Source organism: Podarcis cretensis (assembly GCF_951804945.1).
Source record: "Podarcis cretensis genome assembly, chromosome: 13".
NCBI classification, from domain to species: Eukaryota; Metazoa; Chordata; class Lepidosauria; order Squamata; family Lacertidae; genus Podarcis; species Podarcis cretensis.
Genome location: NC_137182.1, coordinates 52219811 through 52236956, shown reverse-complemented (window position 1 = coordinate 52236956; position 17146 = coordinate 52219811). Strand labels below are relative to the sequence as shown.

Genomic DNA, 17146 nt, shown 5'->3' with positions numbered 1-17146 from the left:
AGCTCAGTCTCTCCTTCCAGCGTCTCCTTGCCGGCACTCCGGACGGGCCAGCATGTCTGAAAGCACCTTCCATCTGTCGGAGTCCTGTTGTCACCGGACACTCCGCATTATGACAGGGACTCTGGGCTTCTGAGCACAGAACTCCTGCAGCCTGGCCGGCTTGGGCAAAGGCTTCGGAACCACCACCTCCAACTGTACCCATGGCCGACAAGAGTGCCTGCAGGACTTTGAGCTCCTCCATCCACAGCGAGGATCTTCTGAGCGACATGGAGCTGCTGCCACCCTCGGCTCCTGCCACCCCAGGGCAAAAGGTCCCTTCCTCTCAGGCGGGCACCCCCTATACCTCCCAGGTGACGGCACAACTCTATGCCTCGCTGCATCAGAGCCGGCAGGCTGAGGCTCAGGCCCGCTCCCACCTGGAGAACCAGCACAGCTTGGGCCTCTCCAGGGAAGCGGAGGCCCCCGAAGTAGATCTGGACACTCTGGCGGAGGAGCTCAGCCACCGACTCTCAACCAGCGTGGAGGCCAGCACCTACAGGAAGGTGAGGAGGAGAGGCCACGTGGCAGGGGAGAGACTGGAGATGCAGGATGAAACACCCAGGCCTCTTTCATTCTCTCCTGCAGGGTCCTGCCGTCGAGTCCCGCCACATCTCTGAGATGGAGGACGTGCGCTGCCATCTGCAAGGCATCCTCCGTGGGTCCAGGGATGCTGCTCATGGTGAGAGTACCAAAAACTTTGTTGTCGTTTAGTCGTGTCTGACTCTTTGTGACCCCCTGGACCAGAGCACGCCAGGCCCTCCTATCTTCCACTGCCTCCTGCAGTTTGGTCAAACTCATGCTGGTAGCTTCGAGAACACTATCCAACCATCTCATCCTCTGTTATCCCTTCTCCTTGTGCCCTCCATCTTTCCCAACATCAGGGTCTTTTCCAGGGAGTCTTCTCTTCTCATGAGGTGGCCAAAGTATGGAGCGCCAGCTTCAGGATCTGTCCTTCCAGTGAGCACTCAGGGCTGATTTCCTTCAGAATGGATCGGTCTGATCTTCTTGCAGTCCATGGGACTCTCAAGAGTCTCTTCCAGCACCAGAATTCAAAAGCATCCATTCTTCAGTGATCAGCCTTCTTTATGGTCCAGCTCCCACTTCCATACATCACTACTGGGAAAACCATAGCTTTAACTATATGGACCATTGTTGGCAAGGTGATGCCTCTGCTTTTTAAGATGCTGTCTAGGTTTGTCATTGCTTTTCTCCCATGAAGCAGGCGTCTTTTAATTTCGTGGCTGCTGTCACCATCTGCAGTGATCATGGAGCCCAAGAAAGTAAAATCTCTCACTGCCTCCATTTCTTCCCCTTCTATTTGCCAGGAGGTGATGGAACCAGCGGCCATGATCTTCGTTTTTTTGATATTGAGCTTCAGACCATATTTTGCGCTCTCCTCTTTCACCCTCATTAAAAGGTTCTTTAATTCCTCCTCACTTTCTGCCATTAATGTTGTGTCATCTGCATATCTGAGGTTGTTGATATTTCTTCCGGCAATCTTAAATCCGGCTAGGGATTCATCCAGCTCAGACTTTCGCATGATGAATTCTGCATATAAGTTAAATAAGCAGGGAGACAATATACAGCCTTGTCGTACTCCTTTCCCAATTTTGAACCAATCAGTTGTTCCATATCCAGTTCTAACTGTAGCTTCTTGTCCCACATAGAGATTTCCCAGGAGACAGATGAGGTGATCAGGCACTCCCATTTCTTTAAGCACTTGCCATAGTTCAAGCCCCTTCGCCATGGCAAGGCAGTGATCCATGAAGGGAGGTACCAAAAATAGGATTTTAAAAAAGCTTTGTGTGGGGAACATGGTCCAACCAGACTTCCCTTTGGAGAGGCTCCCCTAAAGCTGGTCCTTTTTACTCACTGCCCTGTGTGGCACGCTTCCACTGCCACCCACTTCTTGATCTCTCATTTCACTCCTGAATCTATAGCAGGTTCTCTCTAGCCAGCCTCCCAAGTAGGAACACAGGAAGTGGCCTTATACCAAAATCGGAGCCGGTTCTCCCTTCACCCCCAAAGCTGCTTCCGACCTGCAGATAACAATTTCCCCCTTTCTGCCTGCAGGGGATGCTGTGGTACTGCGAACTTTTGAGCGGAAAGACGATGACTCCTTTGAGAGTGACAGCACAACAGCCTTGCTCAAGTAAGTTCATCTCAGGACATGAACAGACTTCCTAGGGCTCTGGGCAGCGGTTGGTGTGTTTTTCTAAAAGGAAAAATAGGCCCTGCTACGCTGCGGAAGGCACAGCCTCTTGGAGGTGCTTTAGCGCAACCCTTTGAACGCCAAAGCACATTCCAGGAAGGTGCCTGAGGATTATAAAAGTCGTGCCAGAGCAGAGGCATTTGGGCATGATCCTTACGATTGCCAAAGCACCTTCTGGGAGAAGCGGCGGCAGTGAGGTGGTGGCAGCGGAAAAGAGGTAGCAGTATGCTATACTGATGCATACCGACCGAAAAAAGAGCATTGGCTCTGGGTCAGTTGCTATTGTAGCCTTGAGGGGTTCCTGCTACACAGCTCTTCCCAGCCAGAAGCAGCTTCATCTCAGGAGACAGATAAAGAACCCCGTTTAAGATCTTGCGTGAATTTCAGATTCTGTTGAGGAGCATTGATGTCTCGCCACATGCTGTTTTTTTTTTTAAATCATTGGGGGCCTTTGACAACCGTGGCTTGGTTTGCATGCAGCACAAACCTTGGTTCAGTCCTGAGCCTTGGAAATGTGCATGAGTTTCCGTTTGGTTTTGCTTGGTGTGTTCAGAGGCTCATGCATGTCATGAGAAAGCATGGTTCAGTGTTGGGTGCAGGCGAGAATTCACTTCTCTGTTTCCTCACTCATTTGAAGGATGAATGGAGGTGCCTTCCCTTCAGCTAGGGTAGATGATCTCATACAAAGCTTATCTTTGGAGTCCACAATTCTAGAGAGCAAAGGTGGGGAACTGGATCTGGCTGGTGGGCCAGATCCCTTAACTCCGCTACCCTCTGCAGGTCACCAACTTATCAATCACATGACATCACAGTGATGTGATTCCCCAACCCCCGGGCTAGCATAGAGCTTGCACCTCACTTTGGACTTAAATTATTTAAATGAAAATAAGTTTGGAAGGATTTGCTGAAATAACGATTTGAACTAGAATACAAAATTGGGAGGTGTGAGGAGGTCAAGGAAATAAGTAAAGGAAGAAAGTTATGTAAAGGTTTAATCTGTTTCTTTTCTTTTTTAAGTGAATGTATTTTTATTTAATTTTCATTTTTTGCTCTGTTGCTGTTGTACATTTTTCTTTGTATTTTGTACTGTTTTTTTCTTTTTGTAACTTTTAAACTCCGAATAAATATTATTATATATATAAAAAAAGAGCTTGCACCTCACTTTGAAGCCCTGTGGATCAGCTTTAAAGCACCACACACAGCTCTGTGCCAGCCTCAAGAATCAGCTGTTCTTGCATAGAGCAGTGCAGGCACTTAAGCACCAACAACCAGCTGATTGTCAGGACTTCACAGCGCCCCATTGCAGGGCTTTGGAGGTGCGCCTGATTTGCAGTGGCTGCAACCCCCCCTTTTTCGCTCAGTCCTTCCTGTACCTGCACCCCACATTGTGAGGTGGAACAGGTGGGCAAGGCTTGGCCAAACAAAGTCCTAGGCAAAGGTAAAGGGACCCCTGACCATTAGGCCCAGTCACGGATGACTCTGGGGTTGCGGCGCTCATCTCACTTTACTGGCCGAGGGAGCCGGCGTACAGCTTCCGAGTCATGTGGCCAGCAGGACTAAGCCGCTTCTGGCGAACCAGAGCAGTGCACGGAAATGCCGTTTACCTTCCCGGCAGAGTGGTACCTATTTATCTACTTGGACTTTTTGGCATGCTTTCGAACTGCTAGGTGGGCAGGAACAGGGACCGAGCAACGGGAGCTCACCCCGTCGTGGGGATTCGAACCGCTGACCTTCTGATCGGCAAGCCCTAGGCTCTGTGGTTTAACCTACAGTGCCACCCATGTCCCTAAGGCCCAGCTAATGAGGCCTGTGGGCCAGAAGTTACCCACGATAGAGAAATGCAGAGACCCCAGTGTAGGAGCATTATTGTAAAAGGAGGATGAGTAGACAGATGCCAGCCCTTGGGGTGAAAGGCCAGGAAGTGGTTCAGCCAACCCTGAAATGTTGAGAGAGAGAGAGAGGGGGGGGGCTCTAGAACTCCTGGGTCCTTGTCCTGGCGTCTTGGGGATAGAAGATGCCGGAAGCTAAAGAGTAAGAGTATCAGAAGGGTGGAGGGCTCGATTGTGGCTGGTTTTGAAGGAGCCTCTGTTGCCTTCATGTCCCCTTTCCGTTTGTCCCCTTAGCGCCAGGCCCCTGCAGGAGGTCTCTCCTCCTGGCTCCCTAGCTGGCTTTGAGCAACTATTTCCCCGCTACACCAGTCTGCGCTTGGGCCAAGTCCGTGAGCATCCGCCATATGCCGACTCCCACCTGCTGAAGGACTCCTTGGACAAGGAGCAGGCCCGGCGGAAGGTGAGTGGCACCAGACAGCTGTGGAGCCTGCCTGAAGGATTCACAAAGGATTGTGGGAGAATGAGGGAACGGGTGGCTGCTAGGCCTGGGTCTGCCCTGTCCTCTTCTCCCCCCAAATTGCTTTTAAAAGTCATATTCTTCCCCTGAAACAGTGGTTCTCAAAAAAATTTCTGTGGGGCACACTTCAATAATAATAATAAAAATTAATAGTAATAACAATTACAATAATAAGAATAATTTTTTATTATTTATACCCCGCCCATCTGTCTGAGTTTCCCCAGCCACTCTGTATGGCTCCCAACAGAATATTAAAAATGCTATAAAATTAAAAATACGATGAACAAATAAAAATTTGTTCATGCCACACTGAATTTTTTATTGATAAGAAATTCATTGGAAAATGAAAAGATCACAATTAGGAATGTCCTGAGTATCATTTGGATCTTCTTGCTTTCATTTTGGATATTCTGCAAAAATGTATTTTTTGATGGTATAGTATACTACACTGAAATGTTTCTTTGATTGTCCTCAAATCTTCCTGCCACACTTGCCATCCTCTCCTTCCACACCCTCTGAGAACCATTGCCCTAAACAAAGAAATCCAACTGTTTGAGGATTTCTTTGCCAGGGAAAATGCTCCACGCAGACCATTGGCCCATCGGCCTCGCACCCCACCCCCCCTTCTCACCTGAGCCTCTCCTAATTGCAAGGATTACTGCTTTGCATTAGGCAACCAAAGAGGCTTGAAGGATGGACCAATATGGCTGGGGGGGGGGCGGTATGAAGTAAGTGTCATGTGACCTGCGACTTTAAGTAAAGCTACTCGGACTTAGCCGGTATCATGGCCCATAATGAGCTTTCTGACCTTCCAGCCACGTGCCCCCCTACGTTCACCTTCAACATGGGCAGAGTTCCATGGGCAGTTAGGAAGACGGGATCAGGGCTGCAAGCTGCGGTTGTTGCTGAACTGTAACCTCTTCACGAAAGAAACCAGGAGTCCTGACTTCTCTGGGGAAAGGGATAAGGTCCAGTAGATCTGCTTCTCAGCAGCCCCTTCCTCTCTGTGAATCGCAGTGCTGGAAGGGGGCGGCAGCCGTATCCCTGATATGTGTCCAAACCGTGCAGAAAAGCCTCTGCTTTAAAAGCACACCACCTTTGGAGTCAGCCGGTTTCACCGTCAAATCAAGGCTGCGTTTCCTGAATATGCAAGGAAGCGATGCTTGAGTTTGTATGTTCGTGTCAGCCCTGATCTTCAGCCAAAGGAAAGTGGAGCTGAACTTCTGGAGATCTTCAGAGTTCTCTGTGGCACCCGTTTCTTCTCCCACCTCCAAAAAGCTTGCCAAGTAAAAATATATTTAGTGGTTGTTGTTGTTGTTTTTTAAAAAAATTATGCAAAATCAGCAAGAGGCCATGAGACTTTGCTTTGATTTCCATGATTTAGGATGCAGAATGTAGCTCCCTTCTGGGGCAGAACTTGAATTTGTTAAGCTTCACGCAGCCTTGCGACACCATAATAACTCATCTAGAAAATAATAGCTCCAGCTTCACTAGCATGGATATGGGTACCTGCTCTTTTCACAACAGGTGGGGAATATTCACTCTTTCCCCCCTCTTTAAGCTAGGATGGACAGACTAGAGTCTTTGGGCGTGGTCTATTTTCCCTGTTGAGTTTTGGTCTCACTAGTTTCCAGTGGCCCAGCAATTAGTTTTCAAAATACAGGAATGCCTAACACAGAATCTTGTGAAGGGTGAAATCATTCCTCACTTGTGTCAGTTGCTCTGGAGTCTGCACTCGTGGTCGTGAATATATGAAGTGCCTTGCTGGATTGGACCGAAGCCCACATAGTGCAGCATCCTTTGCAGATAACCTAATAAAAACCTGCTAGATCCGGCCAGCTCTCATCTGGTCCAACATCCTGTTCTCAGACCCGATCCCTGTGGGAAACCTGCAAGCACGATTGGAGCACGGCCACCCTCCCTTCCTGTGATTTCTAGCAACTGGTATTTGAAAACATTGCTTCCTCAAATTCTGGAGGCAAAGCAGAGCCATTGCAAGCCCTCTCCTCAGTGAATTTGTCTAATCCTCTTTTAAAGTCATCTTTTAAAGGCCATCGCTGCCTCCTCTGGGAGGGAGTTCTGTAGTTTAACTGTGTGCTCCTTTTCTCCATCCTAAACTTCCAACATTCAGAGACCTGCTCAAGGGGCAGTTCTTTTTAGGTAAAGGTAAAGGGACCCCTGACCGTTAGGTCCAGTCATGGCCGACTCTGGGGTTGCGGCGCACATCTCGCTTTACTGGCCGAGGGAGCCGGCGTACAGCTTCTGGGTCATGTGGCCAGCATGACTAAGCCGCTTCTGGCGAACCAGAGCAACGCATGGAAACGCCGTTTACCTTCCCGCTGGAGTGGTACCTATTTATCTACTTGCACTTTGACGTGCTTTCGAACTGCTAGGTGGGCAGGAGCAGGGACCGAGCGACGGGAGCTCACCCCGTTGCGGGGATTCGAACCGCCGACCTTCTGATCGGCAAGTCCTAGGCTCTGTGGTTTAACCCACAGCGCCACCCGCGTCCCTAGGCAGCTCTTAGGCTGTGCAAAAAAGGCGCAGGCACCTCATTTGTGCCCAACCCTTGCTTTTAATCCACTCTCCGGTGCATTTTAAAGGAGTGCTCTCAAGTACCCGCTCTTGTCATTGTAATCCCCCTGCCCACCAGCTTGTGTACAACTCCAGCCTCCTGCCAAACCTGCAAACAGAATCCTGGCTGCCTCCTGCCTCCATCTCCTTCTCCTCTCTTGTCCTAACCATCTTCCGGAGGACAAGGGAGCGAAGTGGGTGGTGGCGATGATGAGGGGAGGAGGCCAGCCCTGACCAGGAGGAGGCGCTGGCGTGCCGCAGACCCAGCCCACGTGCTGGTGGAACAAGCCTGACCTTGGTGTTGCTGCTGCGGAGCGCCTTGCCCGGCTTTAAGCTGCTTGCTGGGGTGGGTGGAGGGCTAGCCGGCCCCCTCCCGAGGCTCAATTTAGCCCTCTAAGCCTATTAGAGTGCAGGAGCCTGCTCTGCCTGGCCCAGGTGCTGCTGGGAACCCAAAGTAAGCTCCAGGGCTCTGAGAGCTGTTCCAGAAAGTCCTGGAACTTCCTGGGAGAAATATTCTGGAGGACTCAAATCTAGGCCTTTCTGGGAGGCAGGTGGGAGTGTGTGGGTGAAGCGGCTTCTGCCCCATTGCGTTGCCCATGCAAAAGAGTTACCGTATTTTTCGCTCTATAAGACGCACCAGACCGTAAGACGAACCTAGTTTTTGGAGGAGGAAAACAAGAAAAAAGTATTCTGAATCTCAGAAGCCAGAACAAGAAGAGGGATCGCTGCGCAGAGAAAGCAGCGATTCCTCTTGCTGTTCTGGCTTCTGGGATAGCTGCACAGCCTGCATTCGCTCCATAAGACGCACACACATTTCCCCTTACTTTTTAGGAGAGAGAAAGTGAGTCTTATAGAGCAAAAAATACGGTATGTCCTTTTGAACAGCCACTGAACACCAGGCCTTACTTTTTAAAAGAGTATCCGTTGCTCACTCGTGACATGAGAGCTTTCCCTCCTTCTTGGTCCCAGAGCAGCAAGGAGAGGCAGCCATGTATTAGGGCTTTTTTGCTCTATGCTTGAGCCCCAACACACACACACACCCCACTGAATACACTTGGAACCCTCATTCTTTGGACACCCTGGTCTGATTCACGCCAGGCTACATTTTGGTGGCGCATTTGCCACTGGGTGGTCCCCGCTGTATCCAAAACAGGTGCCCCACCGTTCAGCTATGGCCCCCTCTCCCCCAAGAAGTGCCCGGCCAACCTAGGAGTCAGACTCAGGTCCGCAGCATGACAGGCAGAGATGGCAGTCCCTCTGCTACAAACACAGCGTTGTGATAAGCGTGTCTGGGTGGGAGGTGAATGGATTACTCGCTGGGACGTAGCGACTTGCAGTGGTACTGCAGGAAGGTGTTTTTGGTGGAAGCGGGTGCAACATCTCAACGGATGTCCGGCTGGCTAAAAGCAACTCCAGTCCACGTTTAACGAGGGCTGGGAGTATATTGTATCGGGCCCAGACAGGTCTGCCTTGGGAAAGCCTTCCTAATTCAAGCCCCTTAGTGGGGCTTGAGAGCCACGGACTAATATCTTAACAGATGAGCAGGTCCCCCCTGAGATGCAAGTGATACTATCGCTGGCTCTCTTCCAAGACCAGTTAAACACATTTTTATTCTCCCAGGGGTTTTTTTGGTTTTCTTTACAGGGGATTGATCTGCTACGAGTACTATACCTGTATTACTGCTGAAGATGGATCTGCTGCCAAGTCATAGATAGCTCAGCTGCAAATCTTTTTTTTTTTATCGAATAAATTTTATTAGTATTTTCCACACAACAACAACAACATGAAAAATATCGAAAAATAACAATACAAAAACCAACATTCGAAAAACTAAAAAAGCAACGACTAAAAAAACCAAAACAAATCCATATCTTACAAGTTAATAATATAAACACTAAAAAATAAAATAAAAATGTTTTGTTTTGTAGCTCAGCTGCAAATCTATTGTTCTGCTGAATTATGATGATTGCTTTAAATACTGATTATGCTTATCTGTATTGGGGGGAGTTTCTGGGAACTGGTATGAAGTGTTCCCTGATGCTCATCCCCACTAACAGCCACTGGACCCAGATGTGGGCAACAAGATATGGCCGCTGGCCAGATCATTATCCCCCCCCCCCCGTTTGGCCCAGTATGATGGGCAATGGTACAGCCTGCAAAGCTCTGGTCAGCTGACTGTCACCTCTTGCAAAGTCCTGTGCCACAGATCAGATGATCAATGCTGCCTGGAAACGCCCCCATGGCCAAGCCAGGTCTTCACCTGCCCTGCACCTGACATCAGGTGGGAGCAGCTGGACCAAATAGGGAGGCCTGGTGGGTCTCATCAGCACCGCAGGCCAAAGAGCCCTCACTGCTGCCCTAGGCTAACCCAAGACAGCCAAGTCTGGGGTGGGATGGGGGAGACTGTTTCCTTCCAAACGGTTTGCTCATGCAAACCGGGCAGAGCATGTCTGCTGCAGAGGGGACTTATTCTGCTCTTGGAGGCAGAGGAGAACTCCACTTCCCCTGAACAGGGTGCTCCATGTAGGACAGGAGAGAAGTAGCGACTGAACACCTGTATTTATAAGAGGATATAAACAGGGCAGAAGTAAGGCATGGCCTCCTGAATAATCCCCAGGACTGGCTCAGCTCCCGGAAATCTTCATCTTTCATTTTAGCTGTTAGGGGTTTGACTGATATCAAAGTTTCCATCGCTCAGGATTGTGGTGGGGTGGAGACGGGGGGGAGAACCTGGAAGAATGGTGCATCAGTGGGGGTTCTTGGAGAGGGGTCAGGTCTTGAGTTGCCTCTTCCGCAAGAATCATTTCCGACCTCCCCTGGCCCAAATGCTTCACCCTTCCCTTCCACAGCCACTCAATTCTTGACCGCTTCCTCCCACCCAGCACTGCGAGCGGCACATCCACGCCTTGCAGAATCGCATCCTGGAGCTGCAGCAGCAGCTGGCCGTCGCCGTCTCGGCGGACAAGAAGAAAGACAGCATGATAGAGCAGCTGGATAAGGTGAGCCTTCGACACGACAGGTGTGTGGCTGAGATGCCCAGAGAGAGGCTGGCCCAGGAAGGAGGAGGAGGAGCAGGTGGGTTGGAGTTGGGGAGCCCAGGGCATGGAGGCAGGAGGCCTCTGAATACAAGGGACTGGGGACTGCAGGTGAGGAGAGCGCTGCTGCTGCTGCTGCTGCTGCTGTGCTCAGGTCCTGCTTGAGGGCAACCAAAATGGTCAAAGGCCTGGAAACGATGCCTTATGAGGAACAGCTAAGGGAGCTGGGCATGTTTAGCCTGGAGAAGAGGAGGTTAAGGGGTGATATGATAGCCATGTTCAAATATATAAAAGAGGAGGGAGAAAGGTTGTTTTCTGCTGCTCCAGAGAAGCGGACACGGAGCAATGGATCCAAACTACAAGAAAAAAGATTCCACCTAAACATTAGGAAGAACTTCCTGACAGTAAGAGCTGTTTGACAGTGGAATTTGCTGCCAAGGAGTGTGGTGGAGTCTCCTTCTTTGGAGGTCTTTAAGCAGAGGCTTGACAAGCATATGTCAGGAGTGCTCTGATGGTGTTTCCTGCTTGGCAGGGGGTTGGACTCAATGGCCCTTGTGGTCTCTTCCAACTCTATGATTCTATGATTCTATGTGGACCACGGTGAGAAGAGGATGGTGGGCTAGATGGGCCTCATCTGGCAGAGCTCCTTTCAACATTTTTACATGTAGCAGCTGCTGGTCTTAGCAACTGCAGGGAGGGCAGTTCTTTACAATCTTCTGACCCCTGGGGTGCAGGAACCTTTGGTCCTCCCAGCTGAACTACAACTCCCACCAGTCCCAGCAAAGCACAGCCCAATAGTTGGGGGTGATGGGAGCTGCAGTTCAGCAGCGTCTGGAGGACCTCACCTCACCAGTTCCCCACACTGGCAGTAGCTTCTCCCTACCGCAGCCCTGAATGCTACACTCTTTTTAGCAAAGCCTGATGACTGGGGCTGTTTCAAAGGCAGAACTTGCAGCACCTGCCCAGGTCAACAACTTAGCCCATTCATTCATTCATTCATTCTATTTCCTTTTTTTTTAAAAAAATAATTTTTATTTTTCATCATAAAAAATACATATCACATCACATTACAACTTTAACAAATTTTCCACTTTTGGACTTCCTTCAGCCTCTCTGATAATCATCCAAATTAGATTTTTTAATTACACATTTCTTAAATTTGCTGTTGCCTTTTAATATACCCTTTGATACCTGTTTTCCTTTTTTGCAATATTTCTTAGACTTTTACAGAGCTTCTTTAAATGCCACCAACGTTATTTCATTATCACTTATACCTTCCCAATGCTCCACCAACTTTCCCCAGTCCTCGAAAAACTTTTGATCTCATTCATTCTATTTCCAGGCCACTTTCGATTCGCACGCATATCACAAACCAGCTTACAAACAATAACGTAGCATCACAATTGCAACATGGATCCTATAGAATAATTAACGAATCCTCAGTAAAGCAATTGCAAATCACCAGCGAAATGAGGACCTCCTATAAAACGCTGTTAAGAAAACAGCTAAAAAATACGCAAAATGGCAGAGCCACAACGAAGGTCATATTATAAGATTCACAAAGCCTTACAGCTCTCATAATCCACAAAACAATATTGTTGTTTAGTCGTTTAGTCGTGTCCGCCTCTTTGTGGCCCCCTGGACCAGAGCACGCCAGGCCCTCCTGTCTTCCACTGCCTCCCGCAGTTTGGTCAAACTCATGCTGGTAGCTTCAAGAACACTGTCCCCCCATCTCGTCCTCCGTCGTCCTCTTCTCCTTGCGCCCTCCATCTTTCCCAGCACCAGGGTCTTTTCCAGGGACTCTTCTCTTCTCATGAGGTGGCCAAAGTCTTGGAGCCTCAGCTTCACGATCTGTCCTTCCAGTGAGCACTCAGGGCTGATTTCCTTCAGAATGGAGAGGTTTGATCTTCTTGCAGTCCATGGGACTCTCAAGAGTCTCCTCCAGCACCAGAATTCAAAAGCATCCATTCTTTGGCGATCAGCCTTCTTTATGGTCCAGCTTTAACATTAACCATTAATATTAACAATATTAATATTAGCAAACTCGCAACTGAAAACAAACTAAGGACTGTCGAATTCACACACACACACACACACACACACACTTCATACTGCAGAGATGCCTGTTGCATCCCAGGCTTGAACAAGGATCTCGGGTGTTTCCCAGAGAGCCCCTCTGCCTTGCTTGCTCTCTCAGGATCGTTGTACGGGTCTCAAAGATACATTTGCTATAGGCTCGGTGCTCTAGTCACCTCTGCATATAAAGGAAACAAGAACAACCCTCATAGTGAGCATTTACCTCTGGAATGGAATTGAGCCCCCAGCCGCTTGTTGGTCATTTCAAATATGCAAGCAGTGGTTGAGTCCAGGCCAGAAAAATGGCCTGCAGAGGCCAGTGTAGGATGTGGCTTCCAGGAGACGGAGGGGGAAATTGACTACAGTTTCGACAATACACCAGTTCTCTCTCACTGCCCAAAGAGCGAGGGATCTCTTTACAGCTGGGGAACCCCCTGGATCCCTGCTGGGGCGGTAGGGGGGCAGGGAAGACAGCCAGTTGAGCCTCTCATTCTCCTTTCCACAGACCCTGGCCAAAGTGGTGGAGGGCTGGAACCGGCACGAGGCTGAGCGAACGGCGACACTACGCAGGCTGCAGACGGAGAAGGAAGGGCTTGAGCAGGCGCTGGGGAAGCAGAAGGAGGTGGGGTTTTGGGCCACGGATCTCAGCAGGGCAGCAAGAGGGTGGGGTTCCAGCTTCGCCCATCGGCAGGCAGGCGCATGGGGCCACCAGGAAATTTGGAGAGAGGCACTCTGCATTTTGCAGCCGCGCTGGATCACCCCCCTCCCTGTTGCTCTTGTGCACAACCCCCCCTTTTTTTCTGTGTTGGTGGTCAGTGCTACATATGCCACACAGGACCCTGTGCTTGTCGCACGAGGCTCTTCTCTGTGTCCCTCTCCCTGAGAGGTTTGGTGCGTGGCAACACGAGAAAGGCCTTTTCGGTGGTGGCTCCCCATGTGTGGAATGCTCTCGCCTGAGAGGCTCACCTGGCGACATCATTATGTTTTTAGGCACCAGGCAAAAAGATCCTCTTTTACTCAGTCCTTTGGCCGTTAAATAATCTATTGGGGGAGACTGTTGTTATGATTACAGTGGTACCTCTGGTTACGTACTTAATTGGTTCTGGAGGTCCGTTCTTAACCTGAAACTGTTCTTAACCTGAAGCACCACTTTAGCTAATGGGACCTCCCGCTGCTGCAGCGGCACGATTTCTGTTCTCATTCTGAAGCAAAGTTCTTAACCCGAGGTAATATTTCTGGGTTAGCGGAGTCTGTAACCTGAAGCGTATGTAACCCGAGGTACCACTGTACTTTATCATGGTGCTTTTTATTATGTCTTCATCATTGTGCTCCATAAAATGTGTCCTTAATGTTGTACACTGTCCTGGGGTCTTTTGATAAAAGGTCTATAAATAAAAAAAATAGTACAGTGGTGCCCCGCAAGATGAATGCCTCGCAAGACGGAAAACCCGCTAGACGAAAGGGTTTTCCGTTTTGGAGGTGCTTCGCAAAACAAATTTCCTATGGGCTTGCTTCGCAAGACGAAAATGTCTTGCGAGTTCCTGCGGTTTCCCCCCCCTTCCCCCCTTTTTCTAAGCCGCTAAGCCGCTTAACAACTGATCCGCTAAACCGCTAATAGCGCTAATCCGCTAAGCTGTCAATGGGCTTGCTTCGCAAGACGAAAAAACCGCAAGATGAAGAGACTCGCGGAACGGATTCTTTTTGTCTTGCGAGGCACCACTGTAATAATAATAATAATAATAATAATAGGCTCAGGGGCTGCTGAATCTCTCCCATTGAGATTCGCTCTCGGTCAGGTTGACGTATGTCTCTGGGATGGGCTAAAGTGGGGTGGCGCCATCTTGCCTTTTGCTTCAGGCAGCAAAATGTCCCAGGCAGGCCTGGACGGAACCAGCAACCCATTAACCTTGGGTCTAGGAAGGATAGAATAGAATTTTATTATTACGGTCACAGACCAAAAGCCCGGTAAGGTATCCTTGGGGATGGTTATTATGGTCACAGACCAGTTCTGGATCACTTACAATATCAAGAAAATCATAAAACCTAATGGTCTAGGAAGGACTCAGCTGGGGGCCCTCTCTGTCTTCGGGAAATGGCTAACTCTTCTTTCTTGTAGAAAATCTCGGAGGTGGAAGAGCGCCTCTCACAAGCCTTGTCTGCCCTCAGCCAAGAGCAGCAAGCGGCCAATCAGTTCTGCAAGGAGAAGGAGGCTCTGGTAAGAATCACCTTCCCAAGCCCTCGCTCCTGTGGGGTGCAGTCCTCTAATCCAGGGAGTAAGCCCCATTGGGCTCAGTGGAGCTTATTTTTGAGTAAGCATAGAATGGCCTACCAGTGGCCCTTCACCTTTCCAGTGGCTCCTGCCCCTTTAACAGGAGTGCAGAAGAGGGAAACAACTCACACCTGCTGAAATTCTTCTTCCACTCTGCTATTAAAGGTACAGGAACCCTGTCTTCTTTCTGCCCCCCATCATCTGGCCATATCACCATGGGAGCTGAAAAGAGCCCCATTTTGGGGGGGCAAGAGGCTGCTGACTCTCAAACGCCACAGGGAGTTGCCTGGCACCTCCCATTAATGCCCTTCTCGGGGCATCGTTCTGGGCTCAGGAACTGGACCTTTCTCGCATCAGAGCTGACAAGTGCGCCCCGTCCCCTTCCGCCCGCTCAGGAGGAGGAGAGGGCCAGGCTCTCTTGCGACTTGGAGGAGGAGCGTCGGCAGGTGCGCGGCCTGGAGGCGGAGTGGAACCTGGAGCGCCGGCAGCAGGAGACCCTGCGGGCAACGCTGGAGGAGCAGCAGAAGGCATGGGCCCAGCGCGAGAGGCAGCTGGAGCAGCAGCAACAGGTCCTGCAGGAGGAGAGCCGCTCCCAGCTGGACAAGGAGAAGGTGAGAGAGTGAGAGGCTCCAACCAGGGCTTCCAAATCCCTTGCAGGAGCGGTTTCTCTCCCCATTTAAGAGCACAATCAAAAGCATGGGTAGGCAAACTAAGGCCCGGGGGCCGGATCTGACCCAATCGCATTCTAAATCCGGCCAACAACTGTCAGGGAATCAGCGTGTTTTTACATGAGTAGAATGTGTTCCTTTTATTTAAAATGCATCTCTATTTGTGGGGCCTGCCTGGCGTTTTTACTTTAGTAAAATGTGTGCTTTTATTTAAAATGCATCTCTGGGTTATTTGTGGGACCTGCCTGGTGTTTCTACATGAGTAGAATGTGTGCTTTTATTTAAAATGCATCTCTGGGTTATTTGTGGGGCCTGCCTGGCGTTTTTACTTTAGTAGAATGTGTGCTTTTATTTAAAATGCATCTCTGGGTTATTTGTGGGGCATAGGAATTCGTTCATTTCCCCTCCCAAAATATAGTCCGGCCCCCCACAAGGTCTGACGGAGGGTGGACCGGCCCCCTGCTGAAAAAGTTTCCTGACCCCTGATCAAAACCTTTGCCTAGCAGGCAGTTTCTTACACTAGAACCCATGGACACCCTCTGAAGTTATTACCCATAGTTGCACTTAAATATATACACAGTTCTTGTCGCCAGTCATTGTAAATAGCATGGCCGAAGGAAATGGGATGTAGAGAGGTCAGCCGGCGACTGTTCACAGGAAACAGTAATTGATAACACAGACATTCTGGCATCGGTGTTAGCATTAGCAAATGTTAAAGTAAAAGCATTGCACCAGTTCTATTAACTGTGAGTGGAGTTGGAAACTTAATAGGTTAACTTGAGAATAAGCCTACAGTGGTGCCTTGGTTGAAGAACAGCTTAGTTTACGAACAACTTGGATTAAGAAGGCTGCAAACCTGGAAGTAGGTGTTTTGGTTTGTGAACTTTGCCTTGGAATAAGAACATGTTCCGCTTCCTGTTGAGCGTGTTCCATTTGTAAATTGAGTCCCTCGCTAGTATGGGAAAGCATGCTTTGGTTTAAGAACGGATTAAGTTTGTAAACCAAGGTACCACTGTAGTTCGATTTTGGACAATTTAATTTTTTTAAGGAGAGCTTGTTGCAACCCTGAGCTTACTTGCTAGCAAGCAATTCTCACCAAATTCCATGGGTAAATACTATTTTTATCATTTAAACAATGCTCATCAGTGCGCATAGGATGGCTCCTCCCCTCCTGAGCTTACAATATAAGCTCAGACAAGGCAGCTTCCTATATTCCTATCCCCTTTTAAATCTCTCCTACCCTATCTTGGCCCTCTTTCAAAAGGACTCAGCCCCACCCTGGCTGTCCTACTCCAGACTCCTGCCTTCCATTTTTTTACTGAGGCTGTAGCAGGCAAGCAAGCAGGCAGGCTCAATATGGAGAAGAGCAGCTCAATTTCTGGGACTGCTGTAGAAAAATAAGCAGGGCTTTGAGTAATTTATTAGTAGGGTTTCTTACCTGGTTGCTTGGCTTCAGTATTCCAGCACAAGGAAGGGCCACAGTCCTTCTGTAAGGAAACCCCTTCAGGAGAGGCGTGGCCTTTTCTGCCTAGTGGGCAGGGCTGACTCTGGCTCCACCTTCAAGCCATAGCCTCTTACACGGAGCACAGAGGCAAGGGAGGCCTTGATTGCCATGGAATCCCAGGGCTGGGAAGAACTGCCACCCTATGGAAGAAATCCCCACCCTATGGAGGAAAAGCGTAGGCCGCGGCAGCAGCAGCCTTCCCAGTCTGTGAGTTGTGGGGTAGAGATGTCTCATTCTGATTTGGCAGTGTGCGTACGTGGGCCAGCTGTTACCCGCGGGTCCACGTCTAATCTTGGTTAACTAGGAAAGAACTCCAGGAAACGATATTCATGGCTCCAGAGCTGGTTTAATCACACACACAAAAGCCCCTGCTGCTTTTGCTCACTTTTCTGTTTCAAGGAGCCCTTTAATTTTTAATTTATT

General features: G+C 49.5%; 2 protein-coding genes across 3 annotated transcripts in view; both read left to right on the top strand.

Moving 5' to 3' along the window:
• Positions 1-17146, top strand: part of GUCY2D (guanylate cyclase 2D, retinal) — a 135971-nt gene that overhangs the window by 47593 nt on the left and 71232 nt on the right. The gene's annotated exons all lie outside the window — the stretch shown is intronic.
• Positions 19-17146, top strand: part of CNTROB (centrobin, centriole duplication and spindle assembly protein) — a 35078-nt gene continuing 17950 nt past the window's right edge. For both annotated transcript variants that reach the window (XM_079951806.1, XM_079951807.1), the window contains exons 1-8: positions 19-542; positions 625-718; positions 2113-2191; positions 4375-4540; positions 10054-10170; positions 12788-12904; positions 14399-14497; positions 14947-15162. In XM_079951806.1, coding sequence (XP_079807932.1) covers positions 201-542; positions 625-718; positions 2113-2191; positions 4375-4540; positions 10054-10170; positions 12788-12904; positions 14399-14497; positions 14947-15162 — 1230 coding nt within the window. In that variant the 5' untranslated portion in view covers positions 19-200. The remainder of the gene's footprint in view (positions 543-624; positions 719-2112; positions 2192-4374; positions 4541-10053; positions 10171-12787; positions 12905-14398; positions 14498-14946; positions 15163-17146) is intronic.